Raw genomic sequence first — 18185 nt, 5'->3', positions numbered from 1 at the left:
CTAACTTCAGTACCAGGCAAATTGGTTGAAACTATAGTAAAGAGCAGAATTAATGGACACATACATGAACACAATATTTTGGGGGAAGAGTCAACATGGCTTTTGTAAAGGGAAATCATGCCTTACCAATCTATTAGAAGTCTCTGAGGGCGTCAACAAACGTGGACAAGGGTGATTCAGTGGATATAGTGTACTTGGACTTTCAAAAGCCTTTGATAAAGGTCCCCCACCAGAGGCTCTTAAGCAAAGTAAGCTTTGGGATAAGAGGAGAAGTCCTCTCAGATCAGTATATAGTTAAAAGACAGGAAACAAAGGCAAGGAATAAATGGTCAGTTTTCACAGTGGCGAAAGGTAAATAGCGGGGTCTTCCAAAGATCTGTTTTGGGACCTGTGCTGCTCACCATATTCAGAACTGATCTGGAAAAAAAGAGTCAGCAGGTGGCAAAGCTTCCAGATGATACAAAATTATTCAAGATAGTTAAGCCCAAAGCTGACTGAAGAGTTACAAAGGGATCTCAGAAAACTGGGTGAGCTGGCAACAAAATGGCAGATGAAATTCAAAGTTGATAAGGACAAAGTAATGCACATTGGAAAACATAATACCACCTATGCATACAAAATCATAGACTAAATTAGCTGTTACCACTTAAGAAAGAGATCTTGGCATCATCATGGATAGGTTTCTAAAAACATCTGCTCAGTATGCAGCAGCACTTAAAAAAGCTAACAGAATGTTAGCAATCATTAGGACAGGGATAGATAATAAGACAGTAAATATCATAATGCCACTATATAAATCCATGGTACACCCACATCTTCAACATTGCATTCAATTCTGGTTGCCCCATCTGAAAAAAAGATATTAGAATTGGAAAAGGTACAGCGAAGGGCAACAAAAATAATTACGGGTATGGACCAGTTTCCATACAAGGAGAGATTAAAAAGATTGGGACTGTTCATCTTAGAAAAGAGACGACTAAGGGGTGATATGATAGAGGTCCATAAAATCATGAATGGTAAGAAGAAAGCAAATAAGGAGGTGTTATTTACTTCTTCACATAACACAAGAACCAGGGGTCACCCAATGAAATTAGTAGGTAGCAGGTTTAAAACAAACAAAAGGAAGTACTTCTTCACACAACACACAGTTAACCTGTGGAACTTGTAGCCGGGGATGTTGTGAACGCCAAAAGTATAAGTGGGTCCAAAAAAGAATTAGATGAGTTCATGGAGGATAGGTCCATCAATGGTTATTACCCAAGATGGTCAGGGATGCAACTCCATGCTCTGAATGTCCCTAATCCTCTGACTGGCAGAAGCTGGGACTTGATGACAGGGGATGAATCACTCGATAATTGCCCTTTTCAGTTCATTCCCTCTGAAGCACCTGGCAGCATCCGCTGTCAGAAGCCAGGATACTGGGCTAGATGGACCATTGGTCTGACCTCAGTATGGCCATTCTTATGTTCAGCCTGAGAGCAAATACTTTTTAACATTTGACTGTTTCAAGGAAACTGAAAAATAAACATTTTGTAGTCTGAACATTGTTGCCTTCCTACTATATATCTCAAAATTCTCTTTTAAAATAATATTGGAATTTTCATTACCATTACTTAGGTACCTAGAACAAAATTATTTTCTGGTCCATCCCCTGAATGCATTTTGCACCCAAAATGCTCTTTGGCTCATTTGGAGTTCTGGATGCTGTATCTGTAAGCATAAAACACAAACAAACAACAACAAAAGATGCCAAAAAATACAGACAAATGATCTCAGTCTTCTGGTGCATTCTAAATATTATTCAAAAATGTTCCAGAAAACAGCAGCACATATATAATATAGCTATATTACAAGAAAAACACCTGTAATCAAATAGAAGAATAACAATGATGGAAAAAGAATATGACTACTCAGAGACACGCATTGCTTATGGGCATAGTGGGTGGAACTTGATCTGTCTTCTATCTAATTCCTTGCCAATCCACTCTAAACTTCATTAGCTAATCTTCATTCTGCATCAAACATTGGAACAGAAGGGATTTAGGAACTTTTGTATGGAAAATAATTAAATTCATTTTAACATCCATTAATGGCAGAAAGAAAACTGGACCTGAGATTCTATATTTGCCTGTTCTGTCTATAAACTGGAAGTGGAGTGTGGCTCTGTGTTCATACAAGACAAGACCATTCTCTCATACTTTATACACACAATTAGGATTACTTAACTTTCCTTTAAGTGGTTACTACTGGGGTCTTCCTAGCAGTAAGAGAAAGATAAAGCAAGGAAAAGTAGAGTTAAGGTTGGTGCTAAGCTTACAATACCTTAACTTAGTACTTCCTGACTTTCAGATTTTTTTTTTAATTGTGGTGACAATGTTCTAGAACTGTTCAATTAGTAGACATGTTTACAACCCTCCCTTAGCAATGCTTTTTTATTAGGGACTCTTTCTGTACTTCTCACATGCATGAATCCATAAAACTGGCAGCTTCAGATGTAAAAGACCAATGATTAATACCAAGAGACACACTTGGAGCTTAATGGTAGTGCTAGTTATCCGGCTAATCATTTATATATTACCAAATATCCATCAAGACTCTCCATTTCATATTGAGAGCATGGGGTGATAAGAGTGGGCACAGTACAAATGTTATTGATAGATTAGATAGGAATCTATTTATCATGATGTTCAGTCTCTTTAAGAGCTTCAAAATCTTGTTGCTATCACTTTGAAGATCAAAGGAAATCAAAACTGCATCCAAGGACTGCTAACCAACAGATTTCTTAGCATGATGCAACAGGCAGTGCTTGTTGGGTAATTTCATGCAGCAAATCTCTGGTATTGGGATAAATAAATTGCAAGTAGTGGACCTCATATACTTTCACTGAGAGCTAGAAAAAGCTTCAAACGAGTTAGTTGCTGGCTGTGGCCAGCATTCTCAAGATATGAATATCCAAAAGGTGTAAGGTGATTTTATTTATTTTTATGTGCATTAAATAGCCTCCCAAAATTGTTTTATCTACAGTTTTGTAGGAAATCTAGTTAACAAGAAAAATGGGGAGCTAGGGAAAACTTCACAGACACCAGTGGAGTGTCATCCACTAACACCTAGTCTGAATTTGGCCCCAGGTTAGGTGTTAAATCTAAATAGGTGTTAAATCTAATTACAGTTAAAAGGTATTAAGCCTCAAATTATTAGGGATTAAAGATAGTGCCACAGTTTTGGAATCTGTTGATGGACTCACAGAATTAATAAAATTATCACTGGAAACTAAATTTGATGCAACCATTCCAGGTAGAAATACTCTTCTGGGTCTTTTACTAGATCCTACTCTTAGGCTTTGTCCACACTGCCAATTGAACCACAAAACTTTTGTCATTCACAGGTGTTTAAAGAAGCCTTCTCCCCCCCACCCCCCAAAAGACAAAAGTTTTGCCACGGCAAGTGGCAGTGTAAACGGCTCGTTGTTTGCAGGAGTGCTCTGCTGTCGACAACGTGAACGCCGCTCGTAGGGGGTGGAAGTATTTTGTCGGCAAAAGTGCTGACAAACAGCTTTTACAATGCCTGACTTTTAGTGACATGGACATCTCAACATGGCCATGTCGCTAAAAGCTGTGTAGTGTGGACAAAGCCTTACTGGTGAGACATTATCAGCTCCCAGTATTATACTTTATCATTATAGTGATTTTTAAACAGCAGTCCAAATTACTCCCTAGTGTAACTAAACTGAAAATAATGATGTTACAAAAGATACATTTGATCCAAGGCATTGAACAAAATGAGGCCCTATACCTCCATACAGATGTTCCTACCTCTTGGGGGTATCCTGAGAGCCTTATGGATTGCAATAGATTTAGGGACTTTTTCCTTTAGAATTGTGTCTTATTGCCATTGTTTATGTTTTTGTACTCTGTGTGTCATTTTAAGGTAATGATAACCTGTTTAAAAAAATCATTTTTTTTAGAAAAATAAGTCTTGAACACTTTAGATTAATCAAAATAATTTTAAAAATTCACTATTTATTATGTTTAATTTTTGCTCATCTCTCAGCTTGGAAAATAGACCAGTTGTTTATACTTCTGTTTCAAATCAATTCACTTTAACGTTATCAAGCATTAGCCCAATGCTGCAGTGTTTGGCATACAAACATTAGGGTGAAATATTTATTTGTAAGAATATTTTTTAAAAAATGTTTCCATTGTACTTTAAAAAAATCATTAAATCATTTCTACTAATTTTAAATTTTTAAAATTAATTTATAACAAAACAAATTTCAGCCAAATTTGATCTGACAATGTCTTTTTAACATTTTAGACAGAGTTTTCTGTGTTTCTGTAAGAAGCTTATTGTAGAAACTGTGACATGGAAAAGGTATTACTAATAGAGAAAGTTCTGAATTAATTAATTAAATTCTGGAATGCAGGAAAGAACCATACTTTATTACACAAGAGTATAAGAAATCTTTGGTATAAATATCAGAAATTTTCCACATGAAAACTATTTGAGAATAGGTTTACATACCTGCCACAGCTAATCAGAAAAGCAAAACCATCCATTGTACCTCCTGTCAGCAATATCTGAAATTGTAAGGAGCCCACTATGCATTAACTTGAGTGTGTTTTTGGAAATATGCCAGTAGTTCACAAAAGTGGAGCAATATTCATGCAAAATAATTTGGACCAGGTAGGAAATACCTTATTTACATTATTGTAACTATCATGTTTTATTCTATTCAACCAATGTATTTTTCTTTTCAAATATTGGTCTCATATAGATACAATTGCTGAGGTTTACTATTTTGTGCTATTTATAGGAATTGCTAAAAACAGTTCAAAAGAAAATCAAATTAGAATTAATTCAACAAACCATTATGTTGACAGAGCTTGTCTCTTCAGAGGAACTAAACAACTATTTCATTCTATTTTAAATTTATTATTTAAACTATTTCAAATTTATTTTAAATTAGCGATATTATAGAATCATAGAAGCGTAGGACTGGAAACGACCTCAATAGGTGATCTAGTCCAGTCCCCTGCACAAAAAGCAGGATTAAGCAATAATTAGACCATTCCTGACACGTGTTTGTCTAACCTGTCCTTAAAAACCTCCAATGACAAAAATTCCAAAACCTCCCTATGCAGTTTGTTCCGGTGTTTAACTACCCTGACAGTTAGGAAGCTTTAAGCTTTAAGCCTGTTGCTTCTTGTCTTATCCTCAGAGTTTAACAAGAACATTTTTTCACCCTCCTCCTTGTAACAACCTTTTATGTACTTGAAAACAATCCTGTCCCCTCCTCAGTCTTCTCTTCTCCAGACGAAACAAACTCAATTTTTTCAGTCATTCCTCATAGGTCATGTTTGTTGCTTTTCCCTGGACTTTCTCTAATTTGTCCACATCTTTCATGAAACATGACACCCAAAACTGGACACAGTACGCCAGCTGATGCCTAATCAGTGCAGAGTAGAGAAGAAGAATTACTTCTTGTGTCTTGCTTACAATGCTGCTTCTAATACATCCCAGAATGATATTTGCTTTTATTGCAACAGTGTTACAGTGTTGACTCATGTTTAGCTTGTGATTCACTGTAACCTCCAGATCCCTTTCCGTGGTACTACTTCCTAGGCAATCATTTCTCATTTTGTATGTGTGTGACTAATTGTTCCTTTCTAAATGGAATACTTTGCATTTGTCCTTATTGATTTCATCCTATTTACTTCAGACCATTTCTCCAGTTTGTCCAGATCATTTTGAATTTTAATCCTATCCTCCAAAACACTTGCAGCTTGGTATCATCCACAAACTTTATAAGTTTCAGAGTGGTAGCTGTGTTAGTCTGTATCAGCAAAAACAACAAGGAGTTCTTGTGGCACCTTAGAGACTAACAAATTTATTTGGGCATAAACTTTTGTGGGCTAAAACCCACTTCATTAGATGCATGGAGTGGAAAATACAGTAGGGAGATATAAATACACAGCATATGAAAAGATGGGAGTTGCCTTACCAAGTGTGTGGGGGGGTCAGTGCTAACGAGCCAGTTCAATTAAGGTGGAAGTGGGCTATTCTTAACAGTTGACAAGAAGGGGTGGAAATCACTTTTTTAGTGCTAATTAGGCCAATGTAATCAAGGTGGCCCATATCAAACCGTTGACAAGAAGGTGTAAGTATCAGCAGGGGGAAATTAGTTTTTGTAGTGAGCCACTCCCAGTCTTTATTCAGGCCTAATTTGATGGTGTCCAGTTTACAAATTAATTCCAATTCTGCAGTTTCTCATTGGAGTCTGTTTTTGAAGTTTTTTTGTTGAAGACTTGCTACTTTTAAGTCTGTTATTGAATGTCCATGGAGACTGAGGTGTTCTCCCACTGGTTTTTGAATGTTATAATTCTTGATGTCAGATTTGTGTCATTTATTCTTTTGCGTAGAGATTGTCCGGTTTGTCCAATGTAAAGGGCAGAGGGGCATTCCTGGCACATGATGGCATATATCACATTGGTAGATGTGCAGGTGAATGAGCCTCTGATGGTGTGGCTGATGTGGTCAGGCTGCTGAAGGAAAAGGATGCAGGCTATCTCCAGGGAGCTGCTACAGGCCCTGACTGCAGAGCCAAGGCATGCAGAGCCCCAGATGGATTCCAGGCTGCTGGATGAACCCATAGAGGAGGCTGCGCTGTCAGGAGCTACACTGCTTGAGGACCCCAGAGTCCCAGGGGAACTGTGGACCATTGCTGGCGAAGACAGGGTAGGAAGCAGCCCAGAGGACTTAGACTTTGCTCCACTGGGTGAAACGGGGAACCAGTCAGTGTGTTTTGGGAGGATCCCTGCTGACTCAGTAGCAAGTAATCCTGCAACTGCCAGGACCCTGGGCTGGAGTTCAGAAGAGCAGGGAGGGCCCGAGTCCCCTTATGCTGGGTGCCACCCACCCCTGAGTGGTGCCCCACTTCCCCAGTGGGCCAATTGGCCACACCATCCCACAGAGGGGTGTGACTTTACTGACTCCAGCCATTGGGCCACGCTGCCCTGAGTGGAAGGGCCACTCTATTAACTCCAGCCACTAGGCTGTACTACCACGTTTTATAGTAAGGGTCGTCAGCATAGGACCTAACCAGGTGCGTACAGCCTCTTCCCTTTCTTTTGACCACAAGTGACCCGACACCCTGTGAGGGGGTGTACCTACCTCGCAACACTTGATTGATTGCTCCATTATCTTTCCGGGTACTGAAGTTAAGCTGACTGGTTTGTAATTCCCCGCGTTGTCCTTATTCCCCTTTTTAGAGATTGGCACTATATTTGCCCTCTTTCAGTCCTCTAGAATCTCTCTTGTCATCCATGAGTTTTTGAAGATAATGGATAATGGCTCAGATAACGCGTCAGTCAGTTCCTTGAGTATTCCAAGAAGCTCCCTGAGTATTCTAGGAGTATTTTTAGTTAGTTTAGTGCATTGAGATAAGTATAATCATTTGTAGAAACAAGGCTGAGAAGTAAGAAATCCTTGGCAAAACTCAAAGTTGCCTCACCACAACTTTTTCATAATCTTCATCAAAAATAGAAGATTAGATACTGATTGAGAACTGGAGAGATTATCATTGTTAAAAGATTGCTTTTTGAACAGAGGTTGAACACACACTTCCTTTAAAGAAACCAACATCATGTCCTCTCAAAGAAGTACTAACAATCTCCAACAACAAAAGATACTGCACTTCCATACTGGAAGATAGGTATTTGGCCACCTAACTCATGTGCAGGACCCAGTTTGGTAGGTGTGCTCAGAGGCTGCCTACTGGATTGGACCTCTCAGGTAAGTTCATACAGGACAGTTGGGGAGAGGGTTGTATTTCTGTTCTGAAGCAGGGTCTTGGTATATGGGTGATCTATTCCATCATGTGATCTACTTCTTGGGTGGTGTCTTTCTTTTGTGAAGGTGATTTTGAGCATGTCAAGAACACTCCACCACAGAAGCAGATTGCAACAACACTGCATACAACTAAATAGAGCATTTCCAACCGAATCACACCTTAATCTCTTCCTCTGTGAATATTTTACCTGCAGAGAGCAGTCTATCCCTGCTGTGTTCAGAATGTTGGACTTTACATGGATCTGACTCTTTGTCTTGACGAAGAAAAGTGGTCAAGTTTAGGCCAAGCTTAGGAGCACATATTTGCGAAGTTTGACCTAAACTCAACCACTGTTCCTAGTGAAGACAAAACCTAGGCATGCTGGAAGGGCTACCTATACTGAAATGCTCCTGGGGTTGTCATGATTATACTATTATTATGTAACACCTCAGGAGATTGTCCCTGAGGCACATATGTGGTCATCCAGCATGCTTTCAGTTTTAGTAGCTTAGCTGGCTTCTTCACTCTTTAATGTGTTAAAAAAAAAAAAAAAGTAGCCACCAGGGCTGTCCCTGAAAGCAGAGCCATTCCCAGGATTCAGGCACATATTTACCTTAAAATCCTTGAGATTTTCTTGTTCATTCATGTTAATTAAAAGAAAAGTGTGGGCATGAAGGACAAAAATCAGTTACAATTTTCTGGAGAGGTGCGATAGGAGTAACATATATATTTGTGCTGAAGGGACTGGTAGCTAACTTTTTTTCAAGCCTGGTAAAATATGCAGAAAAGAAAATAGGTTCCCAAATGTGATTCCAAATGAACAGGTGTTTCACAATGAGGTGAGCAAGATGAGTCACCATAGGTTTTTGGCAAGGTGAGGCTCCAGAATTCTGCGTGGGTAGTCTTAGGATTGCATAATGGTGCTGGTTTCAGTGACTTTTGGCATAAACTCAGTGAAATTTTATAGAAACCATGTGCAACACTTTAATGAAATTGTGTCAATACAAGTTTTTCTATCTTTGACAAAAAGTATAGAAATTAAATTGTAATTCCATTAAAAATACTTCAAAGGTGACCTGAAAAGGTATGAAAAAGGGCTTGTGCCTGTTTTTTGCTTTTTTATTAGGTACAAGAGAGGCCTAATAAGTTGCCTTTTTTAAAAATCTGCCTTTTTAATGTCCAAAAAAAAAAATCAGATTTTGTCCATCTTGGAAAGCTTAAAAAATTCTAAAGAAACCTACAGAATTAGCAGATTTATGACATCAACAAGCAAAATGTGATTAACTGTCAGCAAAGCTTTTTAAGCAGTCTCTTAACTATGTAACTAATAAATTTTGGGGAGAAAGCTCTCTTTGTTAACAATTCAACATCTCCACCCCTTCAATTAAGAACTGAGAAAGTTCAAAATACACATTTCCAAGCACTGCCACAAATGAGTCCTCAAGAAATTGAGGGAAGATCAGACTTGGCTTTTTGGTATTGGTACAGTTTAAAAATCCAACCGAAACCATACCAAATCCCAAAAAACTAAACAGACTTTTTTCTGGCCTTGTGTATAAATAATAATGAATAAAAAAAGGACACAACCCTTCAGATTACCTTTAAAGATTTGACTTTTTTAGAAAAACTAAGAAATTCTAATGTAAGTGTGATCTGTGACATAATCAATTTGTCTGCGATACACAGAAGTAATGGCCAGTAAATTCCCAGTCCTTAAGGGCTTTTCTACACACAAAAACATACTAGTATATTTAGAAGCAGTACAACCTTTCTAGTGGGGGCACAGTGATAGCCTTATACCTGTAAACTGAGAAGAGATAGCTATATTAATAAGGCACATTTTATATTGGTATAACTCCAGCTACACTAGACACTGTACTGATTTAATTATTTGGATAAAAAACTACACCCCCTACTCAAACTAGTTGAATTGGTACATCAACCCTGTGTAGACCAGAAACTTGCACCTATTAAGTATACAACACTATTCAGCCACGTGTTACAGTGGCCCTTTAGCAGGAAGTTTAGGTTTCATAATCCTTACATAGCATGATGAGGGTGAGATTTCAATTTTAATAATAATATTGGCCCCATTCCTGCAACTGAATCTGTGAAGGTGGATGGCTATACCCACGAAAAGTTCCATTGACAGGCTACCTGGATTTGACTTCAGGATGTGTCCATATTGTCTCAGGACACTATCATTAAGAACACTGAACATTTGCTGGTTTTTATTGTACTCTGCTTCACAGAAAACGAATAGCACAACATAAGACACTTCATGAAATGTTAAACCGTAATTTTCAATTGGCATGTAATGGAGATGAATTTGGATGGGCTGTCAGAAAAACAGGGGAGTTGATACAATGGAATTATGTAATGACATGTGAATGCCGAATAATTATGTTAAAATGATTGACTCTTCTGTTTTAAAAATGAGCTGAGACTTTAGATTAAAAATAAAAGATTAAACCATTTGATTTACCTAAAAATGACACACTTTCATAATGTGACATAATGACATTAATCTGATATGAAGCATATCACTGAAGAAAACAAAATTAGACTGGTAACTGGAAGTCTCCCAAGTAATATTTCAGGAGAAGCCCACAGAACATCAAGAAACGAGGGATGGCACACTAAAGCTCTTGTAGGAGGGTGCAAGAGTATACTTCCCTGCCCATATTGTGCCTATTCCCTTGTCCCTCAAGTCTTCACTTCTTCCTGAACCCCTACCACACCTCCAAATCCCTCCCCCCACAGCATATACACCTCTCATCCCCCCTCTCCACCCATCACATGGCCAAGCCCTCCTCCCAAGCATACACCCCTCATTCCCCCACCCCTAATCCCTCCATCATATGGCCAGTCCCAGCCTCCCAATTATACACCCCTCATTCCCCCCACTCCACATCCCCTCCATCCCATGGCCAGCCCCTCTCCCTCAGGGCACACCCCTCATCCCCCCCACCATCACATGACCAGTCCCTCTCCCAAACACCCCCTCACCCCCTCCATCCAAGTTCCCTCAGGACACCCCCCCCCCCATCACTCCCCGACTCCCTCAGGACCTCCATCACCAGCCAAATCTTCCCCCGATCCATGGCCTGCACCCACACCCCGTCTCTCAACCCCCCCGCCGCCGCTTCCCTGGCCGCTCCCGCTGCCACCCGGCCTCGGCTTCCTCCAGTCGGCGCCGTCGCGCGGGTACCCGCCCCCCGCCGCTCCTGTCTCCGAGCGGCTCCTCCGCTGACTCAGCGGCGCTTGTGCCCCGGTGACCCCGGCTTGGAGGCGGCGTGTCACGGGCGCTTCCTCCTCCCCGCCCTCGCGGTACCCTCCCGGCGGACCCTCGCCTCGGCAGCGGCGACAGCAGCGCCCGGCCCAGCCCGCGGAGCTCACCATGAAGCGGGGCTACGAGGTGACCCGCAACCCGCATCTCAACAAGGTACCGGGGCAGGTGGGCGGGCGCGCCTGGGCCGGGCGGGCCGCCGCTGAGGAAAGGCCGCGGAGGGGGGTGGGGTTGGTTAGTCCCCGCCGCCCCCGGCTCTGGGCGCGTAATGGGGGGGCATTCCCGGGGGCCCAGCCGCCAGCCCGGGTCCTCGCTGCCGTGGGGGCGGGCACCGGCCTCCTTGGATGCCGGCAGGGTGGGGGCAGCGGCGCTTGTCTTGTAGACTCAGCACTTGGCAGCAAACTCTGATACTTCCAAGTTCCTGCGGATCAGCTGACGCTTCCTCTGCTGTAGATAACGCCACTGCAGCCCAGGAGACTCTTAATATAGGCTCAGCTCCCTGCGGTACCCCTTGTCCCTTTACGAACCTGGGCAAGCCATTTCGCCTCCCAGTGCCTCAGCTTGCTCATTGGGCAAATGAGGCTATTGCTACATAATAGTATTGCCATCAAGCAGAGCAGACATATTTTTTGGCAGACAGGGTAGGAAGCAACCATAAGGTAGATGTTGGTAGAAAGTTCAAATACTGATACGTTTCCATACAAATTCTCTATTCCAACATATTTATTTTACTAGCACTCTGGCTCTGCTCCCATGGTTGGTTCAGGAGATGTCCATGAGGAAATGTAAGTGCCCCTGCCACCTGGCACAATTGCATACTGTTCCTCTTGCTTACCCCCATCAAATGCTGAAGTAGGTTTTGACCTTTGATAGATGACAAGGAAAAAGATATTTAACTTTCATTTGAGCACATTGTTTCTCATTTTTTGCTTTTCGTTTTGTGAATGTATTTGTTCTAATAAGCACGTACAATAGCACAATTCAAATAAAAAGTACTTTATTGGCATTACAAGCGGTACAGTTGTTGCTAAAGTGTAAAGGGGACAAAACTCAGAGTAGCTGTCAGAGGTAGATGTGATAAATTAAGTCTCTTGTATCAAGTCTAGATTAGGTCTTCAGAATACTGCATGGGATTGTATCCTTTTGGCGAGTTGTGAGTATTATTTATTTTAGTTTTGCAATGACTTTTAATGAGGGTTTGTGTTAAAACGCATAAAGTTATATAGTCATATGGCAAAATGGGGATAGATTGGTATAAACTAATGTTTCTCTAATTTCATTGCATGAATTGACTTATCAGTAAAAATCCTTGTTAGTTAGATGAATAGTCCTTTTTTTAGTGTTGGTCGATCTTGGATACAAAGATTCCACATATTTTCTGTTTTGAATCTACATCTACAGAGGCTTGAGTGAGGTATCTTGGGATCATCTGAAATGAAAGGTGATTAAACAAACAAAACAATCCAAAGAGTGATGATAAAGGACTTCAGATGTTCCCCAAATGAAATAGAGTAACAGCATTCATGTAAAAAATCTGAATAACCAAGACAAACAAACCCCCTCACTTTAAGAATGCCATAATTAGTGTGAACGCTAAAATGCCTCTGGTAAAGGCCACTTTTAGGCAAAATAACCCCATCCCTTTTCTGCCCCCCAACTTCACCCAACCCTGAAGGAAGAGCACCTCTTTGGCTTTTCAGTGCTAGGCAGGAAGATTTCTATTGGGTTTTCTGGCTGAGACTCTTTACTGTGAATGAAGATTTGTGTTATACAAGTGCAATAACATTTTCAGATGGGTAGTAAAATTTTACTAGACACCTGCTGCACCAACCCAGTTAATACAAACTTTACTTGAGCTGCTTCTGTCCAATTGCAATCTGCTGCCTCTATGTTAGTGAGATAGTGTCTCATAGAATCCTATTCCTGGGTCTGGACAAGAACCCCTCAACCTGCTTCCTGACTACTGGGACAGGCAAGACTGAGAAAAAGACTCTCCTATCGGAGGGGATTCTACAACCTATGTGGCTATATAGATGATTATTAGTGGAGGGGAGAAGAGCAAATGGAGAATTTGTAGGACACTGTCAAAAATGTTGCCAGTTGTGGTGATGGTTCATTATGTAATTGTGTCTGCATAAGACATAATGGACTGAGACTACCAACTCTTATCGGGAGGACTATTTAACAGACAGCCAATAGTACAGAGTTGAACTTTAAATAATAATAATAAAAAAATAATGGTTCTAAAGTACAAAGGAACATATGCAGGAACTTTTCCTGCAAACCAAGGGGCCCTCCGTGAGGTCTGAAATTAACTAGTAGTCTTTACATTAAGTTTGATACTTTTTGCGAAACAGCAGTATACAATATAGCTAGCTATATCCATTTATATAAATAGTTATGTAGTTTACCCTCTATTCATTCAGATTCTTAATTTTTATATTTTGTTAGAAAGTTATGAATGACTCTTATTTACTAGATCAATTTTTTACTTCTGATTTTTATCAAGCTGCATTTGGATGGAAATTGGACTTAAGAACGCACAAAAAGCATTTTAAAATTGTTCTTAGTTTTTTTCCACATTTAAGTTAAGTAAAACTAAGTTTTTCAAAACACACTTTGCATTTAAAACTGATTTATTAAACAAAGGAAATATTATTTGTAATTAGTGATTTGAATGGATTGTTTCTGGTCACCATGGCCCAGATCCACAAAAGAGACTTAAGTGCCTAAACTCCAGTTTTAAGTGCCTATGTCCGAGATTTAGGCACTACTCTGATCCACATATGTTCCGTTTGGCTGCCAGCTAACCCTGTAGGCTTTTAAACTCCCTCAGCGCCTAAATATCCTCAGTAAAAATTCCCGAGGTGCTTGTATTTCCACCTTTGGGCATGTGCAGTGCATTGCAGTCTTGCTCTAGGCATTTGGATGCCTATCTGATGCCCAGGCCGCAGCACAGTCCACAAACTGGGGGTAGATAGGCGGAACAGCGCCTGTCTTGCCTGGGGGGTCCAATCTGCTAAGTGTGCTGAGAGCATGCCTAATGTCACACAAAACAGGTCAGGGGAAGGGGAAGGGAAAAAGGAGGATTCCCTTATTTCTAGTAACCCAGTGTTAGGGTACTCACCCAGGATGTGAGAGACCCAGTTCAATTCTCTCCTTTCCCTGATGAGGACAAAGGATTTGAACAGGAACTCCCTGCCTAGTGAGTTCCCTATGTGCTGGGCTATGGGGTATTCTGATGTGGGCCTCTCTCAACCAGTAAACCTGGCAGATGGATATCTTCTCAATAATGTGAAGACCTTGGATGTGCACCTCTTTTTTTCCCACTTATGATATAAATGGTCAAGAAAATAAAAGAAAAATGAGAAAAAATTATTCAAAATCTTCATACTGACCACTAAACCTCAAATATTTCTGATTTTGGGAGCTAGTGATTAAGCACAGTTTTAGGATTCCAATTTACAAGAAAATACTCACAACAATTCTGTTCATAAGATCTAAACAGATCGAATTTAACTGCTGGGAGATTAAAAGATGAATCTCCAAATTTGTGGACATCCTGTGAGTTAATAATAAATTAAGAGATTTCTTGGGTCTCTAGCATTTACAAATGTATTTGAAAATTGTTTTGTTAATGGTCTAAAACACAAGACAAGTCTTTGATCAGTACAAAGATTTTTCCACTCACAGATTAAAAATAGGGCTGTAGATATAATTCCCTAAGAATTCACCTCTTACATTTTTATTCAAGACTTCTTCATTTCAGTTGAACCCAAGTATTGTACTTTCTTTTCTTCCCTCTACACCTCAGGCAGTGGAGAGAGCATTTTCTTGCACAATCTAGTTATTATATTATTAATTGCATAGTACAGTGTAGTGTGTCGTCATAATCCAGACCTGGAGAAAATACACTGCATTTTTTTTCATTGTGGAAAAAAAAATCTTAAAAAACTTCAAAGTATGCCCTTGGTTGAATTCTACATTTTAACAATCCTAAAGCCAATAACTCAGCAAATGCGACCAAGAAGCTTTCCCATGAGATCCTTGTTCACGTCTTGGGCAGAAAAGAATAGGGTTTCTTATGATGAAAAATGTACAGTTAGAGCAGTCATAGTACATAGCCATAAATCCATCTGTTTATGAAACATTATGCAGTGGATATATTTTGTCAGCTCTTGTCTTTCATTATTTTGATTTAAAAATCAATAGGTGCTTTTGTGTCCCAGCAGTATCCTATGTGATGGTGTATGTTCCCATATGTGATAGACTATATTTTGCCTTAACTGTACATAAGTTTTCGTATAAGAGTAGGACATGTATGAATCCAGAAAAAATAATCTTCACTAAAACAAAGTAAATTATATGTATAAAAATATAATAATCTCTATACTCTATATTATTGGGCTTTGGAATATGTACTATGTGGATTTCAGAGTAACAGCCGTGTTAGTCTGTATTTGCAAAAAGAAAAGGAGTACTTGTGGCACCTTAGAGACTAACCAGTTTATTTGAGCATAAGCTTTCGTGAGCTACAGCTCACTTCATCGGATGCATACTGTGGAAAGTGTAGAAGATCTTATTATATACACATAAAGCATGAAAAAATACCTCCTCCCACCGCACTCTCCTGCTGGTAATAGCTTATCTAAAGTGATCACTCTCCTTACAATGTGTATGATAATCAAGTTGGGCCATTTCCAGCACAAATCCAGGTTTTCTCCCCCCCCCCCCCCACACACACACAAACTCACTCTCCTGCTGGTAATAGCTTATCCAAAGTGACCACTCTCCTTACATTGTGTATGATAATCAAGGTGGGCCATTTCCAGCACAAATCCAGGGTTTAACAAGAATGTCTGGGGGGGGGGGTGTTAGGAAAAAACAAGGGGAAATAGGCTACCTTGCATAATGACTAAGCCACTCCCAGTCTCTATTCAAGCCTAAGTTAATTGTATCCAATTTGTAAATGAATTCCAATTCAGCAGTTTCTCACTGGAGTCTGGATTTGAAGTTTTTTTGTTGTAAAATAGCGACTTTCATGTCTGTAATCGCGTGACCAGAGAGATTGAAGTGTTCTCCGACTGGTTTATGAATGTTATAATTCTTGACGTCTGATTTGTGTCCATTTACTCTTTTACGTAGAGACTGTCCAGTTTGACCAATATACATGGCAGAGGGGCATTGCTGGCACATGATGGCATATATCACATTGATGGATGTGCAGGTGAACGAGCCTCTGATAGTGTGGCTGATGTTATTAGGCCCTGTGATGGTGTCCCCTGAATAGATATGTGGGCACAGTTGGCAACGGGCTTTGTTGCAAGGATAGGTTCCTGGGTTAGTGGTTCTGTTGTGTGGTATGTGGTTGCTGGTGAGTATTTGCTTCAGGTTGCGGGGCTGTCTGTAAGCAAGGACTGGCCTGTCTCCCAAGATTTGTGAGAGTGTTGGGTCATCCTTCAGGATAGGTTGTAGATCCTTAATAATGCGTTGGAGGGATTTTAGTTGGGGGCTGAAGGTGATGGCTAGTGGCGTTCTGTTATTTTCTTTGTTAGGCCTGTCCTGTAGTAGGTGACTTCTGGGAACTCTTCTGGCTCTGTAGAGTGCTTCCCAGTGTATTGAGTGAGGTATGCCAAGAGAAAACAGAATCTCCTATTACACAGAAGTCTACACAACAACGTTCTTTAGATTGGTGGATGCTTTCTTCATGCAAAAGCAAATGTACAGTCTGTTACCTCATTGTTTTGCTTAGCAGCTTTCTTTAGCACTGCCCTACTACTCTTAAAGGTGAACGTGATGTTTAAAAATGATCTTTGCTCTGTGTGTGGAACCCTAGTATTGAACACTGACTTGTTTTAAGCTCTGAAGCCTTCAGCATTTAAATCCTGAAGTTCTCCAAACTGTAATGTAATGTGATACACTTCAGACTCCATTGCATCTTTCGTCCAGGGCACCAAGCTGGTACAACCACAGCTAATTCACAAGTTTCACTCAGGAAAGGTGTGGAAATCAATGTGGTCCAGCGAAGACCAAATGGAAATCATAAGGTTGACTGGAAAGTCTGGAAGGCCACTAAGTTGTTGAAGGAAGTGTGTGTTTATGTGGGAGGGAATACAAGTAATGAGTAGTTCCCAATAACAAAAAACCTTGACCTAACTCCTTTCAGTTTCAAAACACTCTAGTGAAAAGTACTCTGTTTCTCTGATAGTAAATTCTTCTGCATCCTTTGTTTTACTTGAGTAACAAAAACATTGTCAGCTCTTGGCAATGTTAAGATTGGTATCCCAGTTTCTTTTTTTTTTTTTTTTAAATCTTGCAATGCATGATTATTTCCATATGTTGCATTGAAAACTGGTTTAAAATATATCATGAATGCTATACAAAAGGGGTTTTAAATAAGAAACAAAAACATACCTAGAATTCAGATTTTAATAAGTTACTTTTGAAAGACTGATGGGTGTCTTGCGTGTGCAGTCTTTGGTGTATGTAAAATATATAAGATAAGGGATTTTTTTGGAGTTGCTGTGGCTTTCTAAAAAATTTTATTTTCATTTTAAGTTGTATTGCACCATAATCATGAACAGGTACAGTATTATAGCTTCATTTATATATGTTCTCCAGTTAGTAGTATTCTTGTACACTTTAATGTATAGATCCTCTTGGTATTAAATACTTAAATAGAATTATAACTTTGCCCAGTGCCTCCTGATAGATAAGCAAAAAGATATAATTCCTGCTTCAGGGAATTTCTGTGGCCTAAGTGTTGCTTTGGACTCTACCAGCTTGTATCCCTGAACAGTGTAGAATCCTATTGACTTCAGTGGGACTGTGAATAGACATGTTAACAGTTTCTGATATAGTATTGGGGTCTAACTTAGACAAAAGTAGGGATGGTGAAATGAATCATGAGGATGAAGAAATAAAAACAGGTTGAGTCATACTGTCAGTGAATGATACAAGTTCTGATTTTCTTAACTATAGACTGAGGTAGGGCAAGAGAAGAGCAGATATCATAGGAGCGGAGGTCAGCAGGGAAAAGCAAAGCAAAGAAAGGGTTTGAAGGGGAAG

At 39.9% G+C, this 18185-nt stretch overlaps 1 protein-coding gene and 1 long non-coding RNA gene across 2 annotated transcripts in view; one reads left to right on the top strand and one right to left on the bottom strand.

Annotated features, from left to right (window-relative positions):
* Positions 1-666: 666 nt before the first annotated feature.
* LOC141984725 (uncharacterized) lies at positions 667-11291 on the bottom strand. The gene is made up of 4 exons (XR_012638788.1): positions 11228-11291; positions 4522-4577; positions 1608-1710; positions 667-848 (listed from the first exon to the last, which is right to left on the bottom strand). It is a non-coding gene; the product is annotated as an uncharacterized LOC141984725 (long non-coding RNA).
* The window catches only part of ME1 (malic enzyme 1), a 340941-nt gene continuing 333813 nt past the window's right edge, over positions 11058-18185 (top strand). The window contains exon 1 of the mRNA XM_074948045.1: positions 11058-11273. Within this exon, the coding sequence (XP_074804146.1) occupies positions 11229-11273 (45 nt within the window). The 5' untranslated portion in view covers positions 11058-11228. The remainder of the gene's footprint in view (positions 11274-18185) is intronic.

Source organism: Natator depressus, chromosome 3 (assembly GCF_965152275.1).
Source record: "Natator depressus isolate rNatDep1 chromosome 3, rNatDep2.hap1, whole genome shotgun sequence".
NCBI classification, from domain to species: domain Eukaryota; kingdom Metazoa; phylum Chordata; order Testudines; family Cheloniidae; genus Natator; species Natator depressus.
The sequence above is the reverse complement of the archived record's forward strand: the minus strand, read 5'-3'. Positions and strand labels throughout refer to the sequence as shown.